Source organism: Anomaloglossus baeobatrachus, chromosome 3 (assembly GCF_048569485.1).
Source record: "Anomaloglossus baeobatrachus isolate aAnoBae1 chromosome 3, aAnoBae1.hap1, whole genome shotgun sequence".
In the NCBI taxonomy this organism is placed as follows: domain Eukaryota; kingdom Metazoa; phylum Chordata; class Amphibia; order Anura; family Aromobatidae; genus Anomaloglossus; species Anomaloglossus baeobatrachus.
In genome coordinates this window covers 429,255,752-429,282,593 of record NC_134355.1, presented here as the reverse complement: position 1 = coordinate 429,282,593, position 26,842 = coordinate 429,255,752, and the positions used below count along the sequence as shown (strand labels likewise).

General features: G+C 51.7%; 1 protein-coding gene across 3 annotated transcripts in view; it reads right to left on the bottom strand.

Annotated features, from left to right (window-relative positions):
• Positions 1 to 411: 411 nt before the first annotated feature.
• Positions 412 to 26,842, bottom strand: part of FYTTD1 (forty-two-three domain containing 1) — a 61,429-nt gene continuing 34,998 nt past the window's right edge. For 2 of the 3 annotated variants that reach the window (XM_075340383.1, XM_075340385.1), the window contains exons 6-9: positions 4,212 to 4,273; positions 2,097 to 2,165; positions 1,834 to 1,957; positions 412 to 1,712 (exon numbers count right to left, since the gene is read on the bottom strand). In XM_075340383.1, the coding sequence (XP_075196498.1) occupies positions 1,617 to 1,712; positions 1,834 to 1,957; positions 2,097 to 2,165; positions 4,212 to 4,273 (351 nt within the window). In that variant the 3' untranslated portion in view covers positions 412 to 1,616. The remainder of the gene's footprint in view (positions 1,713 to 1,833; positions 1,958 to 2,096; positions 2,166 to 4,211; positions 4,274 to 26,842) is intronic. The other variant, XM_075340384.1, reaches the window with a different exon arrangement.

Genomic DNA, 26,842 nt, shown 5'->3' with positions numbered 1-26,842 from the left:
GTCTATGACACCACATGATTATAAACTAGCTGAATCCTTCTAATCACCATGTAGAAAAAGGATGTTTTTTCCTTACACGAGTCATCCCCCTCTTCAACCCCTGACTCAGCTGCTCCCTTCCTCCCTCTTGCTAGGGACAGTGCAGTGATGACTCATGTAGGGAAAAGAGACTTCCTGTTTCTACACTGAGCTTAGAAAGATTTAGCCATCTGTTTTTAATCATGTGATGTCATAGACCAAATGGAAAATAGAAGAATTAACTGGCTAAAAAGCAAAATGAGCAATTGTAAGTACACAGTGCTATATAATATGATGACTGCAATATACTAAGAGGATAAAACATTTGATGGGCGTGCTTCATTAAGATTTAAGCAATGTTGTCTACAGATATGTAAAAAAAAAATCAAACAGTTTGTGCACAACGGTTTATTATGAAAGAAGGTAAGATATACAATATTGTTTAATCAATATAATTTACCTGTAGCAAAAATGTAAGTTACCAAGACAAACGAGACTTATGGTCTGTATGCTTGGAAAGGTCCCAACTAAAACCTTAAGAAATATCGAATTGTTAACAAAACATTTATATTTTCTGAAATGCTACAAAGCAACACTTCACAGTGCACGTTTTGGCAAAATTCTTGCCTGCAGTCTATGGCTTTGATCACATGCAGCGTTTCTGCAGCAAAAATCTGCTTTCTTGGCAGTTAAACTCATTTTTTGCTGTGTTTATCTTTTTTTGGTGCATTTGTGTTGCTTTTTTGGGGAGAGGGGGGGTGGATTACGTGCGTTTTTGTGTAGACACGTTGTGTTCTTCACCAAAAACGCACCAAAACCTGTTTGCTGTGAGTTTTTGACCTGTCTCATTGGTTTCGACGGGTGAAAAAATTGCTACAAAAAGGTTAAAAGAATCAGAATGCTGAATATTTAAAAAAATAAAATAAAAAAATAAAATAAAATTCGGTAAGGAAAATAGAAAAAAAAAACCCAAGCGTGTGCATGATATTTCTGAAAACTCCGCTTTTCCTGGTACTGTAAGAATCATCAGCTTTTTGGCAGAAAACGATGCAGAGAAAAAAAATACTGCAAAAATGCTACATGTGAACACAGCCTATAGCTACACAGAATTAGTTTCTCATCAAACCCATAAGAGTGGTAATACTTTTGCTATAAAATCATTGTGGATAAACACTTACAAATGTTTCAGATGAAGTTCTGCTGACGAAATGCCAAAAAAGTAATGGAGTAGATATTCCATCACACATTGGCAACCCCGAGTACCAAGACTTCAGCACCGTAACATGGAAACCATATCCTCAAGCAAAATAAATGTTAACTATGCATCTGTATTTATAACAGTATTCTAGTCAATGACTGAAAGTAGTAACTGAAGAAGTCCAGGTCGTGTTTCGCTTTTCCAGGGCTTAGAAATTCTTTTTATCCATATTTCACAGTACAAACAATACGAAAGTTCTCAACTTTAGAGCTCTGAAAAAAACAAATATGAAGAGCCACAACCTTGGTGCAGGAGACGTTCATTTTTGGTCTCTGCAATTAAAGTCAGGTAAAAAACAAAAAGGAACGTAAACAGGACGGGCCGAGGCAAAGAATAGATCTCATCCCACAGTCACAAATCTGCTGCCTTTGTTCAGAGTATGAGACAGTCTTTGTTCCTTCAGAATCTTGAAGCGCTCATTCAGTGTGATCCCCGTCTAGTGAAAAGAGAAGAAACGGCAAAACTTAGCTCTGAGAAATATAAAGTAACAATATTGATAAAGCAGTATGTTATTATGGGTTGGCATAGAATAGTCTCTGCGGACAGATGGAGTTTACCTGTTTTGCAATGCTGTTTATATCAAAATCGAGTGGAACCCCCTTGGGAACCTTCGCTTCGGCACCTTCTTTTTTCAATAAAAAGGGCAATAGTGGTCTCGACGACATGGTTCCCATACTACTACTGAAAACAAGCATGACACAAGCATTAGACAAACTCACTGTCACAGAAATTATATGTTTGTTATTCTATGACCAAAACAAAGAAAAAAACAAAACATAAACACCAATTTACTGTGACTCATAATACAGTCTCTACCTACCTTGGTACAGCAGAAGGATTACCAAATGACACCGTCAGAACACCACTTCTGTTCATAGATGTCCTCCATCTGAAAATATAGCAGGAACAGAACTAATTTTTCTGCAATGACAAACAATGGACAGTAGAGGGAGACACATATCCATGAACAAACCTAGAAATGTATCTCTGAACTAAAAAGAACACAGCGGCATGTCTGAAAACTAAACAGGTTGTCCACTACCTGGGCACGCTCTTCTGATTGTCTTGTTTGCCCCCGTAAAAATTAATAAGCCTATACTCACCTCCGATGCGGCCGTGGTTCCAGCAATGTCTGAAGTCGCGTTCTCAGGGCTCACGTGACATTGTTATGACATGCGAGCCCTGCAAGAAAAATCAACGCCCGGCGTCTGCCTCGGCGCCTTTGGACATTTGAGCAGGATGTGAGCAGTGCACAGAGTTCCTCCTCAAAGGTCCAAAGGCGGACAGAAGGAAGCCAATGCTGATTGTTGTGACATACAAGCCCTCAACCAATTGTCACATGGGCCCCATGGTTTTCGACATCCCTGGAACTGCAGAGGCGTTTAGGCTTATTTATTTTTAAGGGGGCAAACAAGGCGAATGTGAAAACGGTGTCCAAGTACTTGACAACTCCTTTAAGACAAATCTTGGAACAGGTAGATTACTTTAAAGGCCACTTTACACGCAGAGATAAATCTTTGGCAGATCTGTGGTTGCAGTGAAATCATGGACATATCGTTCCATTTGTACACCGATTGTCCACAATTTCACTGCAACCACAGATCTGTCGCAGATTTATCTGTGTGTAAAGTGGCCTTTAGTCAAATGCTGTGGCAGGCCATACGCCTGACATCCCGCAGTGAGCGCATACAATTTTGTTTCATAATAATGTGGCCATTGGGCAGAGTTTAGGCCATATTCTCAGGTCCTAAAAATGCATAAATATGCATTACGGCCACTCGACTCTTAAGGCCGCTTACACAAAGCGATATCGTTAGATATTGCTAGCGTGCGTACCCACCCCCATCGGTTGTGCGACACGGGCAAATCGCTGCCCGTGGCGCACAAAATCGTGCGGACCCGTCACACATACTTACCTGCCTAGCGACGTCGCTGTGACCGGTGAACCGCCTCCTTTCTAAGGGGGCGGTTCGTTCGGCGTCACAGCGACGTCACTAAATGGCCGACCAATAGAAGCGGAGGGGAGGAGATGAGCGGCCACAACATCCCGCCCACCTCCTTCCTTCCTCATTGCAGGCGGCTGCAGGTAAGGCGAGGTTCCTCGTTCCTGCGGTGTCACACATAGCGATGTGTGCTGCCTCAGGAACGCCGAACAACAATGTACCTGCAGCAGTAATGATAATTGGGGATAGGGTGGCATGTCACCGATTTTGAACGTTTTTGCGACAATTCAAAATCGCTCATAGGTGTCACACGCAACGACGTCGCTAACGCGGCCGGATGTGGGTCACAAATTTCGTGACCCCAACGACATCGCTTTAGTGATGTCATAGCGTGTAAAGTGGCCTTTACACCCTGCACCCAGCCGGGCTGCAAACATTGGACCGGTCCTTTCTCTTATAAAGTTGTGCAGGAAAATGCAGAGTAGGCTACATTGCTGAATCACTTCTGAAGCCCCTTTAATTTCAAGTTCGGTGATCCTAGTTGGACTGCATAGTATAGCAACATAGGGGTATTTTTATATCATAAAATGATGCTAAGGGTTTGTTCACATTTGCGTAAAACTCGGACGAGTGCTATCTGATGTTTTATCGGATAGCACTTACTCCAATGTTATACTTTGGAACAGTGCCAATTGGCAGCGTATCTCAGATGGTGCACACCCAAAGTCTAGGAGTGTGTGCACAAGACTGCACTCGAATGTCATCTGAGTGCAGGACGATATACCTCAATACAGACAATGGAGAAATTAAGTTCGCCATCTTCTCCCCTGTGATCTGATTCTAGCATGCAAGAAAAACAGTTCACAGTAACATGACGCTTGGTTCATGCTCACAGCAGGGTTTCAGCTGAGCATCATTAGCATGTCCCATCCAATTCACTCGTATCAGATGCTATATGCCAGTGTGACCCCGGACTTCAGGATTATACTCACAAATCATTTCTGCTCGGGACATGAATTTCCTCGCGCTGATCACCATCCATTCTTGCCTGGACCTGAAATGTGAGAAATAATGTGGCTTAACACTTACTCTCATGTTCAGAAATGTTGTAAGCTTTGCATATTAATTTTGCAAATCCCGTATTTAAATCGGATAAAACACACTTTTCCTCCCAAAAATTTGGGAGGAAAATGGGGGGTGCGTCTTAAAATCCAATTATAGCTTTACCTGGGGGTCCTGTCTGTGCGGTGATCGGGTGGCCGGGTGCCTGTGCCTGCGGCAGCCGGGTGCCTGTGTGCGGAAGGCAGCCGGCACCGACAGGCATTCGGCTGCCGCCCGCACACAGGCACCCGGCTGCCGCCCGCACACAGGCAAGCACAGGTACCCGGCCGCTTGCACGCAGGATGGGCGGGCAGCCTGCTGGCTGCCACTCTGTGCGTGCGGCTGTGCAGCAGGTTACCCAGTTTGCCCGCGGTTCCAGTTTCAAATTATGGCACCGGGAGCGGGTGCATGCACAGATGGAGCCCTTGAATGAGAGCTCCATCTGCGCATGCGCCGCTCCAGGTGCCATCATTTGAACCGAGACTGCGGACACTGGGACACTCAATGCACCGGCCTGCTGCACGACTCACCCGCCGCCACTGCTGCCACCACCACGGACCCCGTGGCTCCTGCCACCACGGACGCCACCGCACCTGCCACCACGGACCCCGCTGCCACTGACCTCCCGCGCCTGCCAGCACAACCTCTGCCCCCTGTGACCCCGCTTCACCACCACTGCTGCCCCCTCCGGTAAGAGAACACCGGAGTATAAGACGGACCCCATTTTTCTTGTTACCTTTTTGGAAGTCTAAATTTGGGGTGCGTCGTATAAAGCGAAAAATACGGTACATATACTACTGCATTACATCTTAGGCCTCATTCACACATTAGTTATTAAAAAAAAGGAGCAAATTTTATCAGTGATTGAGTTTTATAATATTTTCTTAACAAAAGAAAGTTTGGTAACTTGTTAGCCAGTTGAAAAAAAGATTACGCTCACTGGGAGAAACAAAACAATATTCTTGTAGTTATGATCTTTTAATTAAAAAAAATAAATAAAATAAATAAATAAACAAGGATTCATTTAGTTTATTTTCGTTAGCTATTTAATGGGTATCATAACTCCAAGGTTATTACTTTGTTTCTCCCAGTGAAAGTAATCAAGAATATTTTCTCTGATGGGAAAAAAAGAGAATTTTGTTACTTACCGTAAATTCTTTTTCTTATAGTTCCGACATGGGAGACCCAGACCATGGGTGTATAGCTTCTGCCTCCGGAGGACACACAAAGTACTACATTAAAAAGTGTAGCTCCTCCCTCCGAGCATATACACCCCCTGGATGACCAAATCTAGCCAGTTTAGTGCAAAAGCTGAAGGAGGACATCCACCCACAAGTAGAGACAGAGCAAAACCCGGAACAACCGGAACCTCTGAATACAACAACAGCCGGTGAAAACACACGGAACAAGAACTGCCAACAGGCAACAGGGAGGGTGCTGGGTCTCCCATGTCGGAACTATAAGAAAAAGAATTTACGGTAAGTAAACAAAATTCTCTTTTTCTTCATCGTTCCTTATAGGAGACCCAGACCATGGGACGTCTCAAAGCAGTCCATGGGTGGGAAATAAACAGAAAACTGAGAAGTAGGCAAAACCTAACTTCACAAATGGGCGACAGCCGCCTGAAGGATGCGTCTGCCCAAGCTCGCAGCTGCCGAAGCATGAGCATGCACTTGGTAGTGCTTTGAAAAGGTGTGCAGACTAGACCAAGTGGCAGCCTGACAGACCTGCTGAGCCGTAGCCTGGTGCCTGAAAGCCCAAGAGGCACCGACAGCTCTGGTCGAGTGTGCCTTGATCCCCGGCGGGGGAGGCACCTGAGTACTCTGGTAGGCATCGGATATGGCCGACCTAATCCAACGAGCTAGGGTCGGTTTAGAAGCCGAGAGACCCTTGCGCTGACCTGTGGTCAGCACAAAAAGAGAGGTGCACCGCCTAAGAGCGGCGGTGCGTGACACATAGATCCGGAGCGCCCGCACCAGATCTAAAGTATGCAACGCTTTCTCAAAGCGATGAACAGGAGCCGGACAAAAGGAAGGCAATGAAATGTCCTGGTTAAGGTGGAAAGGAGACACCACCTTAGGAAGAAAGTCCGGAGTCGGACGGAGAACTACCTTGTCTTGGTGAAAAACCAAAAAAGGTGACTCCGAAGAGAGCGCGACCAAATCAGAGACTCTCCTGAGAGAAGTTATGGCCACCAGAAAGACGACTTGCTGTGAAAGTCGAAACAAAGAAACTTCCCTAAGAGGCTAAAAGGGGGGTTTCTGTAAGGCCGTGAGGACCAGATTAAGGTCCCAGGGATCCAAAGGCCGCCGGTAAGGTGGAATGATGTGAGATGCGCCCTGCATGAAGGTGCGCACCTGAGCCAGTCGGGCGATACGCCGCTGAAAGAACACTGACAGAGGCGAGACCTGTCCCTTAAGAGAATTGAGGGATAGTCCTAGCTGCAGGATGGTTGGCAAGGAAAAAGGCCAAGGAGCATGGCCGGAAGAACGACACCAGGACAGGAAAATTCTCCAAGTCCTGTGGTAAATTTTGCCGAGGAAGACTTCCGAGCCTGAGTCATAGTGGAGATTACTTCGGAAGGAATGCCGGAAGCCGTCAGGATCCAGGACTCAAGAGCCACGCCGTCAATCTGAGAGCCGCAGAATTCTGGCGGAAAAACGGACCTTGAGAGATAAGGTCTGGGCGGTCCGGGAGACGCCACGGCACCTCTACGGACAGACGGAGCAGGTCTGGGTACCAAGCTCGCCTGGGCCAGTCCGGAGCAATGAGGATGACCCGACGGCCCTCCATTCTGATCTTGCGCAGGACTCTGGGCAAGAGAGCTAGAGGGGGAAACACGTAAGACAGACGAAACTGGGACCAATCCTGAACCAGCGCGTCCGCTGCAAAGGCCTGAGGATCGTGGGAGCGAGCCACGTAAACCGGGACCTTGTTGTGGTGCCGGGATGCCATTAGATCCACTTCCGGAGTGCCCCACTTGCGGCAGATCGACCGGAACACTGCCTGATGCAGAGCCCACTCGCCGCTGTCCACCGTTTGACGGCTGAGATAATCTGCCTCCCAGTTTTCCACGCCTGGGATATGGACTGCGGATATGGTGGACTTGGAGTCCTCCATCCACTGCAGGATGCGTTGAACCTCCAACATTGCCAGGCGGCTGCGAGTCCCGCCCTGGTGATTGATGTAGGCAACTGCTGTCGCGTTGTCTGACTGGACTCGAATGTGCTTGCCCGCCAACAGGTGGTGAAAGGCTAAGAGAGCTAGAAGCACAGCTCTGATTTCCAGCACATTGATCGAGAGGACTGATTCGGACGGAGTCCAAATGCCCTGTGCTCGGTGGTGGAGAAATACTGCTCCCCAGCCGGAAAGACTGGCATCCGTGGTGAGGATCACCCAGGACGGGGTCAGAAAGGAGCGTCCCTGAGACAGAGAGAGAGGCCGAAGCCACCACTGAAGAGAGCTCCTGGCTTGTGGCGACAGAGCCACCAACCTGTGCAAGGAAGAAATCCGCTTGTCCCAACAGCGGAGAATGTCCAGCTGCAGAGGACGCAGATGGAACTGGGCAAAGGGAACCGCTTCCATTGACGCCACCATCTGACCCAGCACCTGCATAAGGTGCCTGATGGAGTGACGGCGGGGCCTCAACAGAGAGCGCACCGCCAGATGGAGGGACTGCTGTTTGACTAAGGGCAGCTTGACAAGTGCCGGCAGAGTTTCGAATTGCATCCCTAGGTACGTGAGTTTTTGGGTCGGGGTCAGAGTGGACTTGGGCAGATTGACAAGCCACCCGAATTGAACAAGAGTGGCGAGAGTGAGCGAGACACTCCGCTGACAGTCTGCGCTGGATTTAGCCTTGACAAGAAGGTCGTCCAGGCAAGGAATTACTGCCAACCCCTGGAGGTGCAGGACCGCAACCACTGCTGCCATGACCTTGGTGAATACTCGAGGGGCCGTGGCTAACCCGAAGGGGAGAGCCACGAATTGGAAATGTTCCTCTCCAATTGCGAAACGTAGCCAACGCTGGTGTGAAACTGCAATTGGCACATGCAGATAGGCATCTCTGATGTCGATGGATGCCAGGAAATCTCCTTGGGTCATTGAGGCAATGACTGATCGCAGAGACTCCATGCGAAAATGCCGCACCTGAACATGCTTGTTGAGAAGCTTGAGATCCAGGATGGGCCGGAAGGAACCGTCCTTTTTGGGGACTAGGAAGAGATTTGAATAGAAACCTCTGAACCGTTCCCTGGCGGGAACCGGCACAGTTACTCCGTTGGCCTGCAAGGATGCCACGGCCTGAGAGAAGGCGGCGGCCTTGGAGCAGGGGGGAGTTGACAGAAAAAATCTGTTTGGCGGGCTGGAAGAGAATTCTATCCTGTAGCCGTGGGAGATGATATCCCGCACCCACTGGTCGGAGACGTGTTGAAACCACACGTCGCCAAAGTGGGAGAGCCTGCCACCGACCAAGGACGTTGCTGGCTCGGCCAGATAGTCAAGAGGAGGCTGCCTTGGTGGCAGCAGCTCCTGCGGACCCTTGTGGACGCGGCTTCTTGCGCCAGGTGGGCTTCTGGTCCTTGGCCGAGTTAGTGGACGAGGCCGAGGGCTTAGCGGACGACCAGTTGGAGGAACGAAAGGAACGAAACCTCGACTGGTTCCTGCCCTGGACAGGTTTCCTGGCTTTAGTCTGTGGCAAGGAAGTACTCTTCCCGCCAGTAGCCTCCTTAATAATTTCATCCAGCTGTTCACCGAACAGCCTGGACCCAGCAAATGGGAGCCCAGCAAGGGACTTCTTTGAGGAAGCATCCGCCTTCCACTCACGAAGCCACAAGATCCTGCGGATAGCGAGGGAATTGGCGGAGGCCACCGCAGTGCGGTGAGAGGCCTCCAGCATGGCAGACATGGCGTAGGCTGAAAAGGCTGAAGCCTGGGAAGTTAAAGCAAGCAATTCAGGCATAGAGTCCCTAGTGAGGGTATGCATCTCCTCCAGAGAAGCAGAGATGGCTTTGAGAGCCCACACTGCTGCAAAAGATGGGGAGAACGAGGCCCCTGTCGCCTCATAGACAGACTTGGCCAGGAGGTCAACCTGGCGGTCAGTGGAATCCTTAAGTGAGGTGCCATCAGCCACAGATACAACTGTCCGGGCTGAGAGTCTAGACACCGGAGAGTCCACCTTTGGTGAGAGAGCCCACTCCTTGACCACCTCTGGTGGAAAAGGAAAACGTTCATCAGATCCACGCTTAGGAAAGCGTTTGTCAGGACAGGCTCTGGGCTTGGACACAGTGGTCTGAAAACTGGAGTGGTTAAAGAACACACTCCTTGGTCTCTTAGGCAAAGTAAACTGGTGCTTTTCTGCCAGAGAGGGTTGCTCCTCTGATACTGGAGGATTGAGGTCCAGTACAGTATTAATGGACGCAATCAAATCACTAACATCTGCATCCCCCTCAGTCAGATCAATGGGGCACATAGAGGTAGCGTCCGAGCCCCCAGTAAAGACATCCTCCTCGTCCTGCGAATCGGCTCGTGAATCGGAGCCGCGGGACGAGGAAGGAGAGGGGTCCCTGCGTTTCCTTTTAGGAGGACGGGGTCTGGGAGCAGATGAAGAATCCTCTGTGAGCTCTGGAGAGCGAGCCGAAGCAGCAGAGGCACCCTGTGAAGGAGGCTGATGCATGCTCAGCAGAGTCCGGGACAGCTCTCCCATGGAATCAGCCAAGGACTGGGAGATAGACTTAGAAAACAATTCTACCCAAGCCGGGGGTTCAGCCACCGGGGCCGGAGCAGCCTGAGGGACCACTGGGGAGACTCCAGGCTGAGGCACCACCATGTTAGAGCAGGCATCACAATGAGGATATGTGCTCGGTTCAGGCAGTACGAGCTTATATGCAGTGCATATTGAGTACAGCCTTGCAGCCTTGCTCCTAGTGTGAGACATGCTGCTGAGGTGGGGGCTCTGCAGTAAGAACACACTCCTTCAGAATGACCCCCAGAGAGTGTATAATAAAGTCCACAACCACAGGTTGTGGCTTACCAGACCGATTTGTGTGCCCTCCGGATCCCACAGCTCAGACCCCCAGACAGGTTGCAGAGATGCAGCAGCCAGCGCCGATCAGTGTGAGAACGCTGATAAAATGGCGCCGGAGTGAGGAGGGGGGGGCGGGGCCTAGTCCAAGAGCGGGAACGGGAGGGCCAAGGGGATATACAGGGGAGGGAAACATCTCCTCAGAGAGGAGTGTCCTCCCGTCTGCTGAACGGCCGGTGGGCGGCGCCGCACTGTCCCTCTGCATGACTGACATGCAGGGGCAGTGAAACCGAAAGTAGGCCGCAGCTGAAGCCGGGGACTAAATTTTACAGTGCGGCCGGCGAGCAGGCACCCTCGGCGCGGTTCTCAGGGGAAACCCAGAGAACCGGCCGGAAATATCACCAAAATAACTAACACACTCTCCCCAACAATAAAAAATGCAAGGGACCCCCTGACAATAACGTCTCAATACTTAGCTTGAGAGACGCAGGGCCAGGTCCATGAGGGATGAGTGCTCCGTCCGGCAGGGTCCTGAGAGGGCTGCGGATGGAGACTGGTCTCCTGCAAAGCAGTGAGAACCGTGCTGGCTCCCACTTCAAGCCAGAGCCCGAGGGATGGTGAAGGAGCGCGGCATGTAAAGGCTCCAGCCTTGAAATCAACCTTAACAGCACCGCCGACACAGTGGGGTGAGAAGGGACATGCCGGGGGTCCAGCTTGGACCCGCTTTTCTTCCAACTCTTTAAAATCAAAAATCAGATGAAAATGCATGTGTGATCCTCCTGAACACAAAGCATTGAACTGGCTAGATTTGGTCATCCAGGGGGTGTATATGCTCGGAGGGAGGAGCTACACTTTTTAGTGTAGTACTTTGTGTGTCCTCCGGAGGCAGAAGCTATACACCCATGGTCTGGGTCTCCCATAAGGAACGATGAAGAAAGAAAAATTTCTCCAGCTTATTTCAGTCTGTGAAAAATGGACAGCACATGAATGGCATCCGAGTGAGGTCTGATTTAATTCCTGCACCCATAGACTTGCACTGACTAGTTTTATCCTGCTCTCGGACCAAAATCGTACAGGTCTTTGTGATTTTGGAGGACCACAAAAATAGAGGATATGCGAACAAGGTAAGTGTGCCAATCGTGAAAAAGTTACAAGAGGAAAAGTTTTGGTACAGTGTTAGCCAGTTGAAAAATAATTGATTGTTCTCAGGGAGAAAATTATAATTTTGTTTCTCTCACTGAGAACAACCAATCAATCGTGAAAAAGATACATAGCACTCATACAAATATGTATGAACTAGGCCTTAGGCCACCTCACATATCCGTGTTTCCGGTTTGTGTTGCATTAGTTTTTTCACAGATACAAGTGCCCATTATCAGCTATGCTGACCTTCACATTTTTTTTTCTTTTTATTTCTTCTGGCAGCACAGTCTATAGGTCCGTGAAAAACACATACAGTACACGAAGGGCATCTGTGTGCCGTATATGTTTAACAAGAAAAGTATAAAGAAGGGAATTTTGTTACTTACCGTAAATTCCTTTTCTTCTAGCTCCTATTGGGAGACCCAGACGATTGAGACGATTGGGTGTATAGCACTGCCTCCGGAGGCCACACAAAGCATTACACTAAAAAGTGTAAGGCCCCTCCCCTTCTGGCTATACACCCCCAGTGGGATCACTGGCTCACCAGTTTTAGTGCAAAAGCAAGAAGGAGGAAAGCCAATAACTGGTTTAAACAAATTCACTCCGAAGTAACGTCGGAGAACTGAAAACCGTTCAACATGAACAACATGTGTACCCGAAAAACAACCAAAAATCCCGAAGGACAACAGGGCGGGTGCTGGGTCTCCCAATAGGAGCTAGAAGAAAAGGAATTTACGGTAAGTAACAAAATTCCCTTCTTCTTCGGCGCTCCATTGGGAGACCCAGACGATTGGGACGTCCAAAAGCTGTCCCTGGGTGGGTAAAGAAATACCTCATGTTAGAGCTGCAAAGACAGCCCTCCCCTACGGGGAGGCAACTGCCGCCTGCAGGACTCTTCTACCTAGGCTGGCGTCCGCCGAAGCATAGGTATGCACCTGATAATGTTTGGTGAAAGTGTGCAGACTCGACCAGGTAGCTGCCTGGCACACCTGTTGAGCCGTAGCCTGGTGTCGTAATGCCCAGGACGCACCCACGGCTCTGGCAGAATGGGCCTTCAGCCCTGATGGAACCGGAAGCCCAGCAGAACGGTAGGCTTCAAGAATTGGTTCTTTGATCCATCGAGCCAGGGTGGCTTTTGAAGCCTGCGACCCCTTGCGCTTACCAGCGACAAGGACAAAGAGTGCATCCGAGCGGCGCAGGGGCGCCGTGCGGGAAATGTAGATTCTGAGTGCTCTCACCAGATCCAACAAATGTAGATCCTTTTCATACCGATGAACTGCATGCGGATAAAAGGAAGGCAAGGAGATATCCTGATTAAGGTGAAAAGAGGATACCACCTTAGGGAGAAACTCCTGAATGGGGCGCAGCACTACCTTGTCCTGGTGGAACACCAGGAAAGGAGCTTTGGATGACAGCGCTGCTAGTTCAGACACTCTCCGAAGAGACGTGACCGCTACCAGAAATGCCACTTTCTGTGAGAGTCGAGAAAGTGACACATCCCTCAGGGGCTCGAAAGGCGGCTTCTGGAGAGCAACAAGGACCTTGTTTAGATCCCACGGATCTAACGGCCTCCTGTACGGAGGTACGATATGACACACCCCCTGCAGGAACGTGCGCACCTTAGAAAGTCGCGCTAGACGCTTCTGAAAAAACACGGATAGTGCCGAGACTTGCCCTTTCAGGGAGCCGAGCGACAAGCCCTTTTCCAACCCAGATTGCAGGAAGGAAAGAAAGACAGGTAACGCGAATGGCCAGGGGGATACTCCTTGTGCAGAGCACCAGGATAAGAATATCTTCCACGTTCTGTGGTAGATCTTAGCAGACGTGGGCTTCCTAGCCTGTCTCATGGTGGCAACGACCCCTTGGGATAATCCTGAAGACGCTAGGATCCAGGACTCAATGGCCACACAGTCAGGTTCAGGGCCGCAGAATTCCGATGGAAAAACGGTCCTTGGGACAGTAAGTCTGGACGGTCTGGTAGTGCCCACGGTTGGCCGACCGTGAGATGCCACAGATCCGGGTACCACGACCTCCTCGGCCAGTCTGGGGCGACGAGTATGACGCGTCCGCAATCGGATCAGATCTTGCGTAACACTCTGGGCAAGAGTGCCAGAGGTGGAAACACATAAGGGAGCCGGAACTGCGACCAATCTTGCACTAAGGCGTCTGCCGCTAGAGCTCTTTGATCGCGAGACCGCGCTATGAAGGTCGGGACCTTGTTGTTGTGCCGAGACGCCATTAGGTCGACATCCGGCACCCCCCAGCGGCGGCAGATTTCCTGAAACACGTCCGGGTGAAGGGACCATTCCCCTGCGTCCATGCCCTGGCGACTGAGGAAGTCTGCTTCCCAGTTTTCTACGCCCGGGATGTGAACTGCGGATATGGTGGATGCTCTTTCCTCCACCCACATCAGAATCCGCCTGACTTCCTGGAAGGCTTGCCGACTGCGTGTCCCTCCTTGGTGGTTGATGTATGCCACCGCTGTGGAGTTGTCCGACTGAATTCGGATCTGCTTTCCTTCCAGCCACTGCTGGAAGGCTAAGAGGGCAAGATACACTGCCCTGATTTCCAGAACATTGATCTGAAGGGTGGACTCCTGCTGAGTCCACGTCCCTTGAGCCCTGTGGTGGAGAAAAACTGCTCCCCACCCTGACACTCGCGTCTGTCGTGACCACTGCCCAGGATGGGGGCAGGAATGATCTTCCCTGCGTTAATGAGGTGGGAAGGAGCCACCATAGCAGAGAATCCTTGGCCGTCTGAGAAAGGGAGACTTTCCTGTCCAGGGAAGTTGTCTTCCCGTCCCACTGGCGGAGAATGTCCCATTGAAGTGGACGCAGATGAAACTGCGCGAACGGGACTGCCTCCATTGCTGCCACCATCTTCCCTAGGAAGTGCATGAGGCGCCTTAAGGGGTGCGACTGACCCTGAAGGAGAGACTGCACCCCTGTCCGTAGAGACCGCTGCTTGTCCAGCGGAAGCTTCACTATCGCTGAGAGAGTATGAAACTCCATGCCAAGATACGTTAGTGATTGAGTCGGTGCCAGGTTTGACTTTGAAAAGTTGATGATCCACCCGAAAGTCTGGAGAGTCTCCAGCGCAACATTCAGGCTGTGTTGGCATGCCTCTTGAGAGGGTGCTTTGACAAGTAGATCGTCTAAGTAAGGGATCACCGAATGACCCTGAGAATGCAAGACTGCTACCACTGCCGCCATGACCTTGGTGAAAACCCGTGGGGCTGTCGCCAGACCAAATGGCAGAGCTACGAACTGGAGATGGTCGTCTCCTATCACGAAACGTAGGAAACGTTGGTGCTCTGTAGCAATCGGCACGTGGAGATAAGCATCTTTGATGTCTATTGATGCAAGGAAATCTCCTTGAGACATTGAGGCAATGACAGAGCGGAGGGATTCCATCCGGAACCGCCTGGCGTTCACATGCTTGTTGAGCAGCTTTAGGTCCAGAACAGGACGGAACGAGCCGTCCTTTTTTGGAACCACGAAGAGATTGGAGTAAAAACCTTGCCCTTGTTCCTGCAGAGGAACAGGGATCACCACTCCTTCTGCTTTTAGTGAGCACACCGCCTGCAGAAGGGCATCTGCTCGGTCGGGATGTGGGGAGGTTCTGAAGAACCGAGGCGGAGGACGAGAACTGAATTCTATCCTGTACCCGTGAGACAAAATGTCTGCTACCCACCGGTCTTTGACCTGTGGCAGCCAAATGTCGCAAAAGCGGGAGAGCCTGCCACCGACCGAGGATGCGGAGGGCTGAGGCCGAAAGTCATGAGGCAGCCGCCTTGGAAGCGGTTCCTCCAGTTGCTTTCTTGGGGCGTGACTGAGCCCGCCAGGAATCTGAGCTCCTTTGCTCCTTCTGAGTCCCTTTGGACGAGGAGAAATGGGTCTTGCTGGAGCCTCGAAAGGACCGAAACCTCGACTGCCACTTCCTCTGTTGAGGTTTGCTTGATCTGGGCTGGGGTAAGGAGGAGTCCTTACCCTTGGATTGCTTAATGATTTCAGCCAATTGTTCACCAAACAGTCTATCTACAGATAGCGGCAAGCTGGTTAAACATTTTTTGGAAGCAGAATCCGCTTTCCATTCCTTTAACCACAAGGCTCTGCGCAAGACAACAGAGTTGGCAGACGCAATTGAGGTACAACTTGTAGAGTCCAGGACAGCGTTGATAGCGTAAGTCGCAAACGCAGACATTTGCGAGGTTAGGGACGCTACTCGCGGCACTGCTGGACATATGATAGAGTCCACCTGTGCCAGGCCAGCTGAAATAGCTTGGAGTGCCCACACGGCCGCGAATGCTGGAGCAAACGACGCGCCAATAGCTTCATAGACAGACTTTAACCAAAGGTCCATCTGTCTGTCATTGGCATCTTTAAGCGAAGCCCCATCTTCCACTGCAACTATGGATCTAGCTGCAAGCCTGGAGATTGGGGGATCCACCTTTGGACACTGGGTCCAGCGTTTGACCACGTCCGGGGGAAAGGTATAACGTGTATCCTTAAGACGTTTGGAGAAACGCTTATCTGGGTAGGCATGGTGTTTCTGGACTGATTCTCTGAAGTCAGCGTGGTCCAGAAAAGTACTCAGTTTAGGCTTGGGATACCTGAAATGGAACTTCTCCTGCTGTGCAGCTGCCTCCTCTGCAGAAGGGGCAGGGGGAGAAATTTCCAATAGACTATTGATGGCCCCTATAAGGTCATTTACCATGGCGTCACCATCAGGAGTATCCAGATTGAGAGCGGTTTCAGGATTAGACTCCTGATCACCCTCCTCTGTCTCATCATGTAGAGACTCTTCTCGCTGAGACCCTGATCCCCGTGATGACGTGGGGGGGTCTCTCCCAGCGAGCACGCTTAGGCTGCCTGGGACTGTCATCTGAATCAGAGCCGTCAGGCTGAGATGCCTGTGACCCCCTTGAAGCACTGATTAACTCCAACTGAGGGGGACCGGGGAACGTTGCCGCAGCAGTGTCCATGGTCTGAGTAACTGGCCTGGCCTGCAAGGTCTCTAGGATTTTTGTCATAGTGACAGACATCCTGTCAGCAAAAACAGCAAACTCTGTCCCCGTCACCGGGACAGGGTTCACCGGCGACTCTGCCTGGGCCACTACCACCATAGGCTCCGGCTGACGAAGTGGCACAGGGACCAAACATTGCACACAATGGGGGTCATTGTAACCTGCCGGTAGATTAGCCCCACAAGCGGCACAAGCAGCGTTCACAGCCTGTGTCTTGGCACCCTTGCGTTTTGCAGATGACATGTTGTCGTCTCCTCAGAGCAATAGGGGTATACAGCCAAGAAGCGACCTTACAGTGCAATATATATAGATATATCTGGTACAGGAAAAAGTACACCAAATAACACTGTGGCACTAGTGGGGCCAGCACGAATGTGCTGCTTACCGCCCGCTTAACGCGGGTGTGTGGTCGCCAGAAATCCCTTGTCTGGGTCTCCCAGAGCCTGTGTCCGTTCCCCAGCCAGACTGCATGCAGGAATGGCTGCCGGCGTCTCTGTGGAGGGGGGGCGGGCCCTGGGTGTGCTCAGACAAAAAGCGGGAAACCTGCGTCCCACTGTGCCCAGTGAGAGGGCTGGAGCATGTAAATAAGGCTCCAGCCCTCGGCGCTGACGATTGCACAACGCCTGTCCCCTTCCCTGATTGACAGGGAGGGGGCGGGAACGAAGCGGAGCTAGGCCGCAAAAGCCGGGGACTAGATTTATAAGCGCCGCCGTCGTAAAAGCACGGTCGGCGCTAAGTCCCCGGCGCACTACAAGTCCCAGCCGCGCCGCCGCTCCCGGAGCGGCCGGCGCGGTAGTTCCCAACACATAAAGTCACTCAGCCAAGCTGCAGTGACTCAAACCCCAGCGCGCAGCGCTACTGTCCCCGGCGCACTAGCACACCCAGCAAGTCTGGAGTGTGCGCGGCCAGTCCATAGGGGGACACAGAGTACCTGAATGTTGCAGGGCCTTGTCCCTGAACGGTACCCCGGCTCCTAATCCAGCAGGTTCAATGGGTCTGTGGACGGAGCCCGGCCTCAGGGCTTGGAGGCCGGTAAGATCCCACTTCCTCAGAGCCCCTCAGGGGGATGGGGAAGGAAAACAGCATGTGGGCTCCCGCCTCCGTACCCGCAATGGGTACCTCAACCTTACAAACCGCAAGTGGGGTGAGAAGGGAGCATGCTGGGGGCCCTAGTATGGGCCCTCTTTTCTTCCATCCGACATAGTCAGCAGCTGCTGCTGACTAAACAGTGGAGCTATGCGTGGATGTCTGACCTCCTTCGCACAAAGCAGAAAACTGGTGAGCCAGTGATCCCACTGGGGGTGTATAGCCAGAAGGGGAGGGGCCTTACACTTTTTAGTGTAATGCTTTGTGTGGCCTCCGGAGGCAGTGCTATACACCCAATCGTCTCAATCGTCTGGGTCTCCCAATGGAGCGCCGAAGAAAAAAGGATTTTTGTGTACTCACCGTAAAATCGTTTTCTCTTAGCCATCATTGGGGGACACCGGACCATGGGTGTTATGCTGCTTATCCAAAGGAGGACACTAAGTAGATGCAAAGATGTTAGCTCCTCCCCTGCAGTATACACCCCCTGGCCCAGCCAGGCTACTTCAGTTTTAGTACACAAGCAGTAGGAGAACAAGTAACAAAAAACGTGAGTGAATACTCATAACAAAAGTACCGAGACAGAAAAAGGCTAAGGCCCAACAGGGCAAAAGGGAGGGTGCTGTGTCCCCCAATAATGGCTAAGAGAAAACGATTTTACGGTGAGTACACAAAAATCCGTTTTTCTCTGATGCCTTATTGGGGGACACAGGACCATGGGACGTCGTAAAGCAGTCCATGGGTAGGTAAACAATAAACGCAACCCAAGGACTAGTAACCAGTCCCAGATAGCCAGGAGCGCCTACTGAGATATGTACTCCACTATCGTTTGCAGAATTTTCCTACCTAGGTTCGCATCAGCCGAAGCCTGGGTATGGACTCAGTAATTGTTTGAAACAGTATGTAGGCAAGACCAGGTCGCAGCCTTACACCTCTGTTCCACTGAAGCCTGATGCCTAATGGCCCAAGAGGCGCCAACTGCTCACGTTGAATGAGTCCGCAGCCCATTAGGAATGGGCTTGAGTTGCAAGCGGTAGACCTCCTGGATCGCAGAGCGAATCCAGCGAGCCAGCGTTGCCTATGAAGCTGCCTCTCCTTTCTTAGGCCTTTCAAGAATGACGAACAAGGAGTCTGTTCCTAAAGGGGCTGTCCTAGGTACGTAATATCTGAGAGCCCTCACAAGGTCTAGCGAATATAGAACCCTTTCCACCCTATGGACTGGGTGTGGACAAAAGGAAGGCAGAACAATGTCCTCGTTCATATGAAACGGGGAAGTAACCTTCGGGAAGAAAATCCGGAAGGGGGCGTAGAACCACCTTGTCCTGATGAAAGATCAGAAAGGGTTCGTGGCAAGAGAGTGCTGCCAGTTCCGAAACTTGTCTGATGTACGTAATCGCCACTAAGAATGTTACCTTCCAGGAGAGAAGAGCAAGAGAAGATTCCTTAAGAGGTTCAAAACGGGACCTCTGGATACCGTCCAAAACGAGACTGAGGTCCCATGGGTCCAGCGACCGTTTATTACAGGGAAACTAGATGGGAAACACCCTTGAGGACAGTCTTGACTTGCGGATTGCAAGCTAGGCGGTATTGATAGAATATCGAGGGAGATGAAACCTGCCCCTTAAGGGAGCTGAGGGCCAACCCCTTTTGCAACCTGACTGCAAAAAAAAAAAAAAAAAAAAAAAAAAAAAAAAAAAAAAAATAAAATCAAGAATTCTGGGGATCGCCAGAGGCATAGGTTGGACATTAGATTCCCTGCACTGGGAAAGGAAAGTTTTTCACGTACGGTGGTAAAAACGTGATGAAGGCCGGCTTTCGGGCACTGTACATGGTGGAGATGACTGCAGGAGAGAATCTCGCTCTTGTTAAAGTCCAGGTCTCAAAGGCCAGGCCATCAGCTTCAGGGCTCTGGAGTTCTGATGGGAAATGGGCCCTTGGGTCAGCAGGTCTGGGATGCTTACGAGGCGCCATGAGCAATTGTACTAATTCAGCATACCAGGCGCACCTGGGCTAGTCCAGTGCTATTTGTATCACCGGGACTCCTTCTGCCTTGATCTTCCTGATTACTCGCGGCAGCAGGGGCAGAGGCGAAAAACATGTAAGGCAGACTGAAACGACTTCAGGAGACTAGAGCATCCGCGCCAATGGACTGTGGATCACGTGACCTGGCTAAGAACGCGGGTACCTTTGTGTTCAACCTTGAGGCCATTAGATCCACGTCTGGTGTACTCCAGTGAGTGCAGATGTGTGGGAACACTTCTGGGTGGAGAAACCACTCTCCGGCAGCCAGGCCATGGCGACTTAGAAGGTCCGCCGCCCAGTTCTCTACTCCCGGTATGTGTAACGCTGAAAACACAGACCCCCGTCGATTCGACCCAGGTGAGGATCCTGAGGACCTCGAGATAAGCTGTCTTGCTGCTGGTACCTCCCTGCCGATTGACCTACGCCACAGCTGTTGCATTGTCCAATTGGACCCGAATCAAACGACCTGCTAGCAGAAGGGGGGGGAATGACCTGAGCGCGAGAAGATTGCGCTGATTTTCAGGATGATTTCTGGGAAGGGAAGACTCCTGGGGTGTCCAACGTCCCGAAGCAGTGTGGAGCCAGTACGCCGCTCCCCAGGCTAAGAGGCTGACATCCGTGGTCAGGAGTAACCAGTCCACTTGGGGGAGAAAAACTCCTTCTCGATACAGAACAGGACTGAAGCCACCAGCAAAGCGCATACCTGACTGAAGGTGTCAGGTGAAAAGTTCGTCCAAGGAAAAGGGGCTCTTGTCCCAGGCAGCTAGAAGCGCAAGCTGCAGTGGGCGGTGGTGTGGCTAAGCGAGCAGCACTGCCTCTATAGACGCTGCTATCCTACCTAGCACTCTCATACTGAATCGTATGGAGCGAGAGGAGTACGTAGAGGGCAGTGTACCGCTTGTTGTAGAGCAGTCGCCTTGTCTTGAGGGGAAAATATCAAGCCCCGAAGAGTGTCCAAGGACATGGCCAGGGAGGTGACGGATTTTGACAGGACCGGGGATGATTTGACTGGAGTCAGAAGCCGCCCTAAGCGTGACAGGGTGCCCACAGAGATCTGCACGCTGGTTGAGCCCTTGATGAGGTCATCCAAGCAAGGCAGAACAGCCACTCTCCTGGCGTGAAGGGCACTCATGGCGGCCGCCATGACCTTAGTTAAGACCCTTGGTGCTGTGGCAGAGCCGAGGGTAGGGCCACAAATGGGAAAAAAAAAAAAAGAAAAGTCCTGAACTGCGAAGCGGAGGAACTTTTGGTGAGCTGGAGCGATGGGTATGTGCAGGTACGCGTCCCTGATAGCTAGGGAGGCAAGGAATTCTCCTTCGACCATAAAGGTAATAATGGACCCTAGGAAGTCCATTCTGAATCTCCTTACGTTCACATGTTTGCTCAGGTGTTAGAGGTCAAGGATGGGACGAACTGACCCGTCCTTGAGGACCACGAGAGGTTGGAATAGAAGGCCTTGAACCTCTCGCCATCCGGAACAGGTACCATCACCCCCGCCGTTTGGAGGGAGTGGATTGCTGAGGAGAAGGCCTCGTGGTGTTTTGGAGCCTTTGGGGGGGTTTGAGAGAAAAGACTGACCAGGGGATCGGGTCCAGAATTCAATGTGATAACCAGAAGACACAAGGTATCACACCCATTTGTGGTCTGAGGCGGCGGCCCAGATGGAGGAGGACGAGACTCCTCGGTCTTTGTCTAGACTGCCAAAAAAAGAGCCTGTCCAGATGATCGGCAAACCATCAGTCTGGAAAGGAGTACTGTGAGAGGCTTCTTAGAAACTGAGTCCGCTCTCCATTATCGGAACCAGAGGGCCTTACGGATGGCTATGGTATTTGAGGCGGCAATAACTGCGCAGGTAGCAGCGCCGAGGGAGGCCTGTATGAGGTACTCTGCCGCCGCAGCAATGTGAACTGTTACATCTGTGAGGGTCTGAGGGAAACTGGTAGTCCTGGTGCCTGTGCGACCCATACGGAAGGGGAGAGGGACCCGCGGCCTCGAGGGAGAGTGATCGAGCTGCTCCACTTGTCTGTCTGTCGGGTCTTTGAAGGAGGATCCATCAAGTAAAAGACAGGAGTGGTCCTTTTTTTTTTTTTTTGAGGTTTCTTTACCCTTTTAAAGGAGACCGCAGGGTCAGTAATAGTGGATGGGAGATCTTCAACATGCAGAGTTTTAGTTGATTGCTGCCATAAGTCCATCGCAGTTTGATCGCTCGGAGAGGTTGAAACCAAGGAATCATCCCGGTACAAACATCATTCCCCTTCCTCCGGCTCCTCAGAGACTGCGGAACATGTGAGAGAACCCCATCTGTGTACCCCAGAGGGAGAACCATGGGGGTCATTCCCTTTTTCTGATCTACAACCGGTGAAGCAGAGGGCTGATTCTTATCAGAAGGACCCTCTATAGAGGTGTCATCAGGCTGCGTTCTGTCCAGGGGCCCCGAGGGGTGTGAGGACGATGTTGCATAGCCAGCACCAGGTTCTGGGAACTGTGCCCATTCCGGGGGACTGGGAGCCGTAGGCTCTGGGCTGGCAGCGGTTGCTGCGGTGGTGGCGGGGGGGTAAGGTACAGGGGCACCGGACTCACAGAAGGAAGAGGTGCTATCATCCCCTAGTAGCTCAGCGTCTTATAGTTGTTGCTGTAGTTGTGCAGGGCATAAAACATGTGACTGCAGCTCCTGGCTGATGAGCCACAAACTGATTGTAATGAGGAAGCAATGCTCTGCATAGCTAATATGCAAGTGAGGCTATAACTCACCCAGAACACTGATGGCCCTTCTCCCCCCCCTCCTCCACCTCCTCCTGTGTCACAGTTCATGTGGGAAGGAGGAAGCCAGCTCTGAGACGCGTCCACAGGCTCTGATCACAACAAAAGGGAGCAATGCTCTGCAGATCCTGTGTGAGGAGGGGCGTGGCTTATCGAGTGTCGGAGGGGACGGGGCTTAGCTCTGACAAGAAGGCATGAGAAAATATAATAAACAAAAAATGGTGGGAAGGGACTCCCCCCTTCCCTCCTCCAGCCCTGCACAACAATGGTGGACAGAAAAGAAGGGAATCTTGTTTACTTACCGTAAATTCCTTTTCTTCTAGCTCCTATTGGGAGACCCAGACAATTGGGTGTATAGCTACTGCCTCCGGAGGCCACACAAAGTATTACACTTTAAAAAGTGTAAACCCCTCCCCTCTGCCTATACACCCTCCCGTGCATCACGGGCCCATCAGTTTTGGTGCCAAAGCAGGCAAGGAGGAAACTTAGACCAATTTATAAGGTAAATTCAATCCGAAGGATGTTCGGAGAACTGAAACCATGAACCAAAAGAACAATTCAACATGAACAACATGTGTACACAAAAGAACAAACAGCCCGAAGGGAACAGGGGCGGGTGCTGGGTCTCCCAATAGGAGCTAGAAGAAAAGGAATTTACGGTAAGTAAACAAAATTCCCTTCTTCTTTGTCGCTCCATTGGGAGACCCAGACAATTGGGACGTCCAAAAGCAGTCCCTAGGTGGGTAAAAGAATACCTTGATAAAAAGAGCCGAAACAACGGCCCCCTCTTACAGGTGGGCAACCGCCACCTGAAGGACTCGCCTACCTAGGCTGGCATCTGCCGAAGCATAGGCATGCACCTGATAGTGTTTCGTGAAAGTGTGCAGACTCGACCAGGTAGCCGCCTGACACACCTGCTGAGCCGTAGCCTGGTGCCGCAATGCCCAGGACGCACCCACGGCTCTGGTAGAATGGGCTTTCAGCCCTGAAGGAATCGGAAGCCCAGAAGAACGGTAGGCTTCAAAAATCGGTTCCTTGATCCACCGAGCCAAGGTTGACTTGGAAGCCTGCGACCCCTTACGCTGGCCAGCGACAAGGACAAAGAGCGCATCAGAGCGGCGCAGTGGCGCCGTGCGGGACATGTAGATCCGGAGTGCTCTCACTAGATCTAACAAATGCAAATCCTTTTCACATTGGTGAATTGGATGAGGGCAAAATGAAGGTAAGGAGATATCCTGATTGAGATGAAAAGTGGACACCACCTTAGGGAGAAAGTCCGGAACCGGACGCAGAACCACCTTATCCTGGTGAAATACCAGGAAAGGGCCTTTGCAAGACAGCGCTGCAAGCTCTGACACTCTACGGAGTGAAGTGACCGCCACTAGAAATGCCACCTTCTGCGAAAGACGCGATAGAGAGACATCCCGCAGCGGCTCAAAAGGTGGTTTTTGAAGAGCCCGTAGAACCATGTTGAGATCCCAGGGTTCCAGCGGACGCTTGTAAGGTGGGACTATGTGGCAAACTCCCTGCAGGAACGTGCGGACCTGCGGAAGCCTGGCTAGACGCTTTTGAAAAAACACGGAAAGCGCCGAGACTTGACCCTTGAGAGAGCCGAGAGACAAACCCTTGTCCAATCCCGATTGAAGGAAGGAAAGAAACCTGGGTAAGGCAAACGGCCAGGGGATGAACCCCCTCTCAGAGCACCAGGCTAAGAAGATCCTCCAAGTTCTGTGATAGATCTTGGCTGACGTTGGTTTCCTGGCCTGTCTCATAGTGGCAATGACATCTTGAGACAACCCTGAGGACGCTAAGAGCCAGGACTCAATGGCCACAGTGTCAGGTTGAGGGCCGCAGAATTCAGATGGAAAAATGGCCCTTGAGATAGCAAGTCTGGTCGGTCTGGGAGCGCCCACGGTTGCCCCACCGTGAGATGCCACAGATCCGGGTACCACGACCGCCTCGGCCAATCTGGAGCGACGAGGATGGCGCGGCGGCAGTCGGACCTGATCTTGCGCAACACTCTGGGCAGCATTGCCAGAGGAGGGAATACATAAGGCAGTTGAAACTGCGACCAATCCTGAACTAAGGCGTCCGCCGCCAGAGCTCTGTGGTCCTGAGACCGTGCCATGAATGCCGGGACCTTGTTGTTGTGCCGAGACGCCATGAGATCGACGTCCGGCGTTCCCCAGCGGCAACAGATCTCTTGAAACACGTCCGGGTGGAGAGACCATTCCCCCGTGTCCATGCCCTGGCGACTGAGGAAGTCTGCTTCCCAGTTTTCTACGCCCGGAATGTGAACCGCGGAGATGGTGGAGGCTGTGTCCTCCGCCCACAGCAGAATCCGCCGGACTTCTTGGAAGGCTTGACGACTGCGAGTGCCGCCCTGGTGGTTGATGTACGCAACCGCCGTGGCGTTGTCCGACTGTATGCGGATCTGCCTGCCCTCGAGCCACCGATGGAACGCCTTGAGGGCTAGATACACTGCCCTTATCTCCAGAACATTGATCTGAAGGGAGGACTCTGTCGGAGTCCAGGTTCCCTGAGCCTTGTGGTGGAGAAAAACCGCTCCCCATCCTGACAGGCTCGCGTCCGTCGTGACCACAGCCCAGGATGGGGGCAGGAAGGATTTTCCTTTCGACAGAGAAGTGGGGAGAAGCCACCACTGAAGCGAGGTCTTGGCTTCCAGAGACAGAGAGACGTTCCTGTCTAAGGACGTCGGCCTCTTGTCCCATTTGCGGAGAATGTCCCATTGGAGAGGACGCAGATGAAATTGCGCAAATAGAACTGCCTCCATTGCTGCCACCATCTTCCCCAGGAAGTGCATGAGGCGCCTCAAGGGGTGCGACTGGGCCCGAAGAAGGGATTGCACCCCTGTCTGCAGCGACCGCTGTTTGTCCAGCGGCAGCTTGACCATCACTGAGAGAGTATGAAACTCCATCCCGAGGTACGTCAGTGACTGGGTCGGAGACAATTTTGACTTTGGAAAATTGATGATCCACCCGAACCTCTGGAGAGTCTCCAGAGCAACGGTCAGACTGTGTTGACAAGCCACCCGTGAGGGTGCCTTGACTAGGAGATCGTCTAGGTAAGGGATCACCGAGTGGCCCTGAGAGTGTAGGATCGCTACGACGGATGCCATGACCTTGGTGAAGACCCGTGGGGCTGTCGCCAGGCCGAAAGGCAGTGCCACAAACTGAAGGTGTTCGTCCCCGATGGCGAAACGCAGGAAGCGTTGATGCTCTTGAGCGATCGGCACATGGAGATAGGCATCTTTGATGTCGATTGATGCTAGGAAGTCTCCTTGGGACATCGAAGCGATGACAGATCGGAGGGATTCCATGCGAAACCGCCTGGTTGTCACATGTCTGTTGAGCAATTTGAGGTCCAAAACGGGACGGAATGAGCCGTCCTTTTTTGGCACCACGAACAGATTGGAGTAAAAACCGCGACCGCGTTCCTGAAGGGGAACGGGGATCACCACTCCTTCTGTTTTCAGAGTGTCCACCGCCTGAAAAAGCGCAACGGTCCGCTCGGGGGGCGGAGATGTTCTGAAAAAACGAGTCGGAGGACGAGAGCTGAACTCTATCCTGTAACCGTGAGACAGAATGTCTCTCACCCATCGGTCTTGGACATGTGGCCACCAGGCGTCGCAAAAGCGGGAGAGCCTGCCACCGACCGAGGATGCGGTTTGGGGCGGCCGAAAGTCATGAGGAGGCCGCCTTGGAGACGGTGCCTCCGGTGGTCTTTGGAGGACGTGACTTAGACCGCCATGCAGAAGAGTTCCTCTGGCTCTTCTGTGGCCTGTTGGACGAGGAGGGTTGGGATCTGGCTGAGGGCCGAAAGGACCGAAACCTCGCTTGAACTTTCCGTTGCTGAGGTCTGTTTGATTTGGGTTGGGGTAAGGACGAGTCCTTTCCCTTGGATTGCTTAATAATTTCATCCAATCGCTCGCCAAACAGTCGGTCGCCAAAAAAAGGCAAACCGGTCAAGAACTTTTTGGAAGCAGAGTCTGCCTTCCATTCGCGTAGCCACATGGCTCTGCGGACTGCCACAGAATTGGCGGATGCTACCCCTGTACGGCTAGCCGAGTCCAGGACAGCATTCATGGCGTAGGATGCAAATACTGACGCCTGAGAAGTCAAAGATGTTACTTGTGGCGCAGCGGTACGGGTGACAGCATTAATCTCAGACAGACAAGCTGAGATAGCCTGGAGTGCCCACACAGCTGCAAAGGCTGGGGCAAAAGACGCGCCTATGGCTTCATAGATGGATTTCAGTAGGAGCTCTATCTGCCTGTCCGTGGCATCCTTGAGCGATGCACCGTCAGCCACTGCTACTACGGATCTAGCCGCCAGTCTAGAGACTGGAGGATCCACCTTGGGACACTGAGCCCAACCCTTAACCACGTCAGCAGGGAAGGGGTAACGTGTGTCATTAAGGCGTTTAGTAAATCGCTTGTCCGGGAAAGC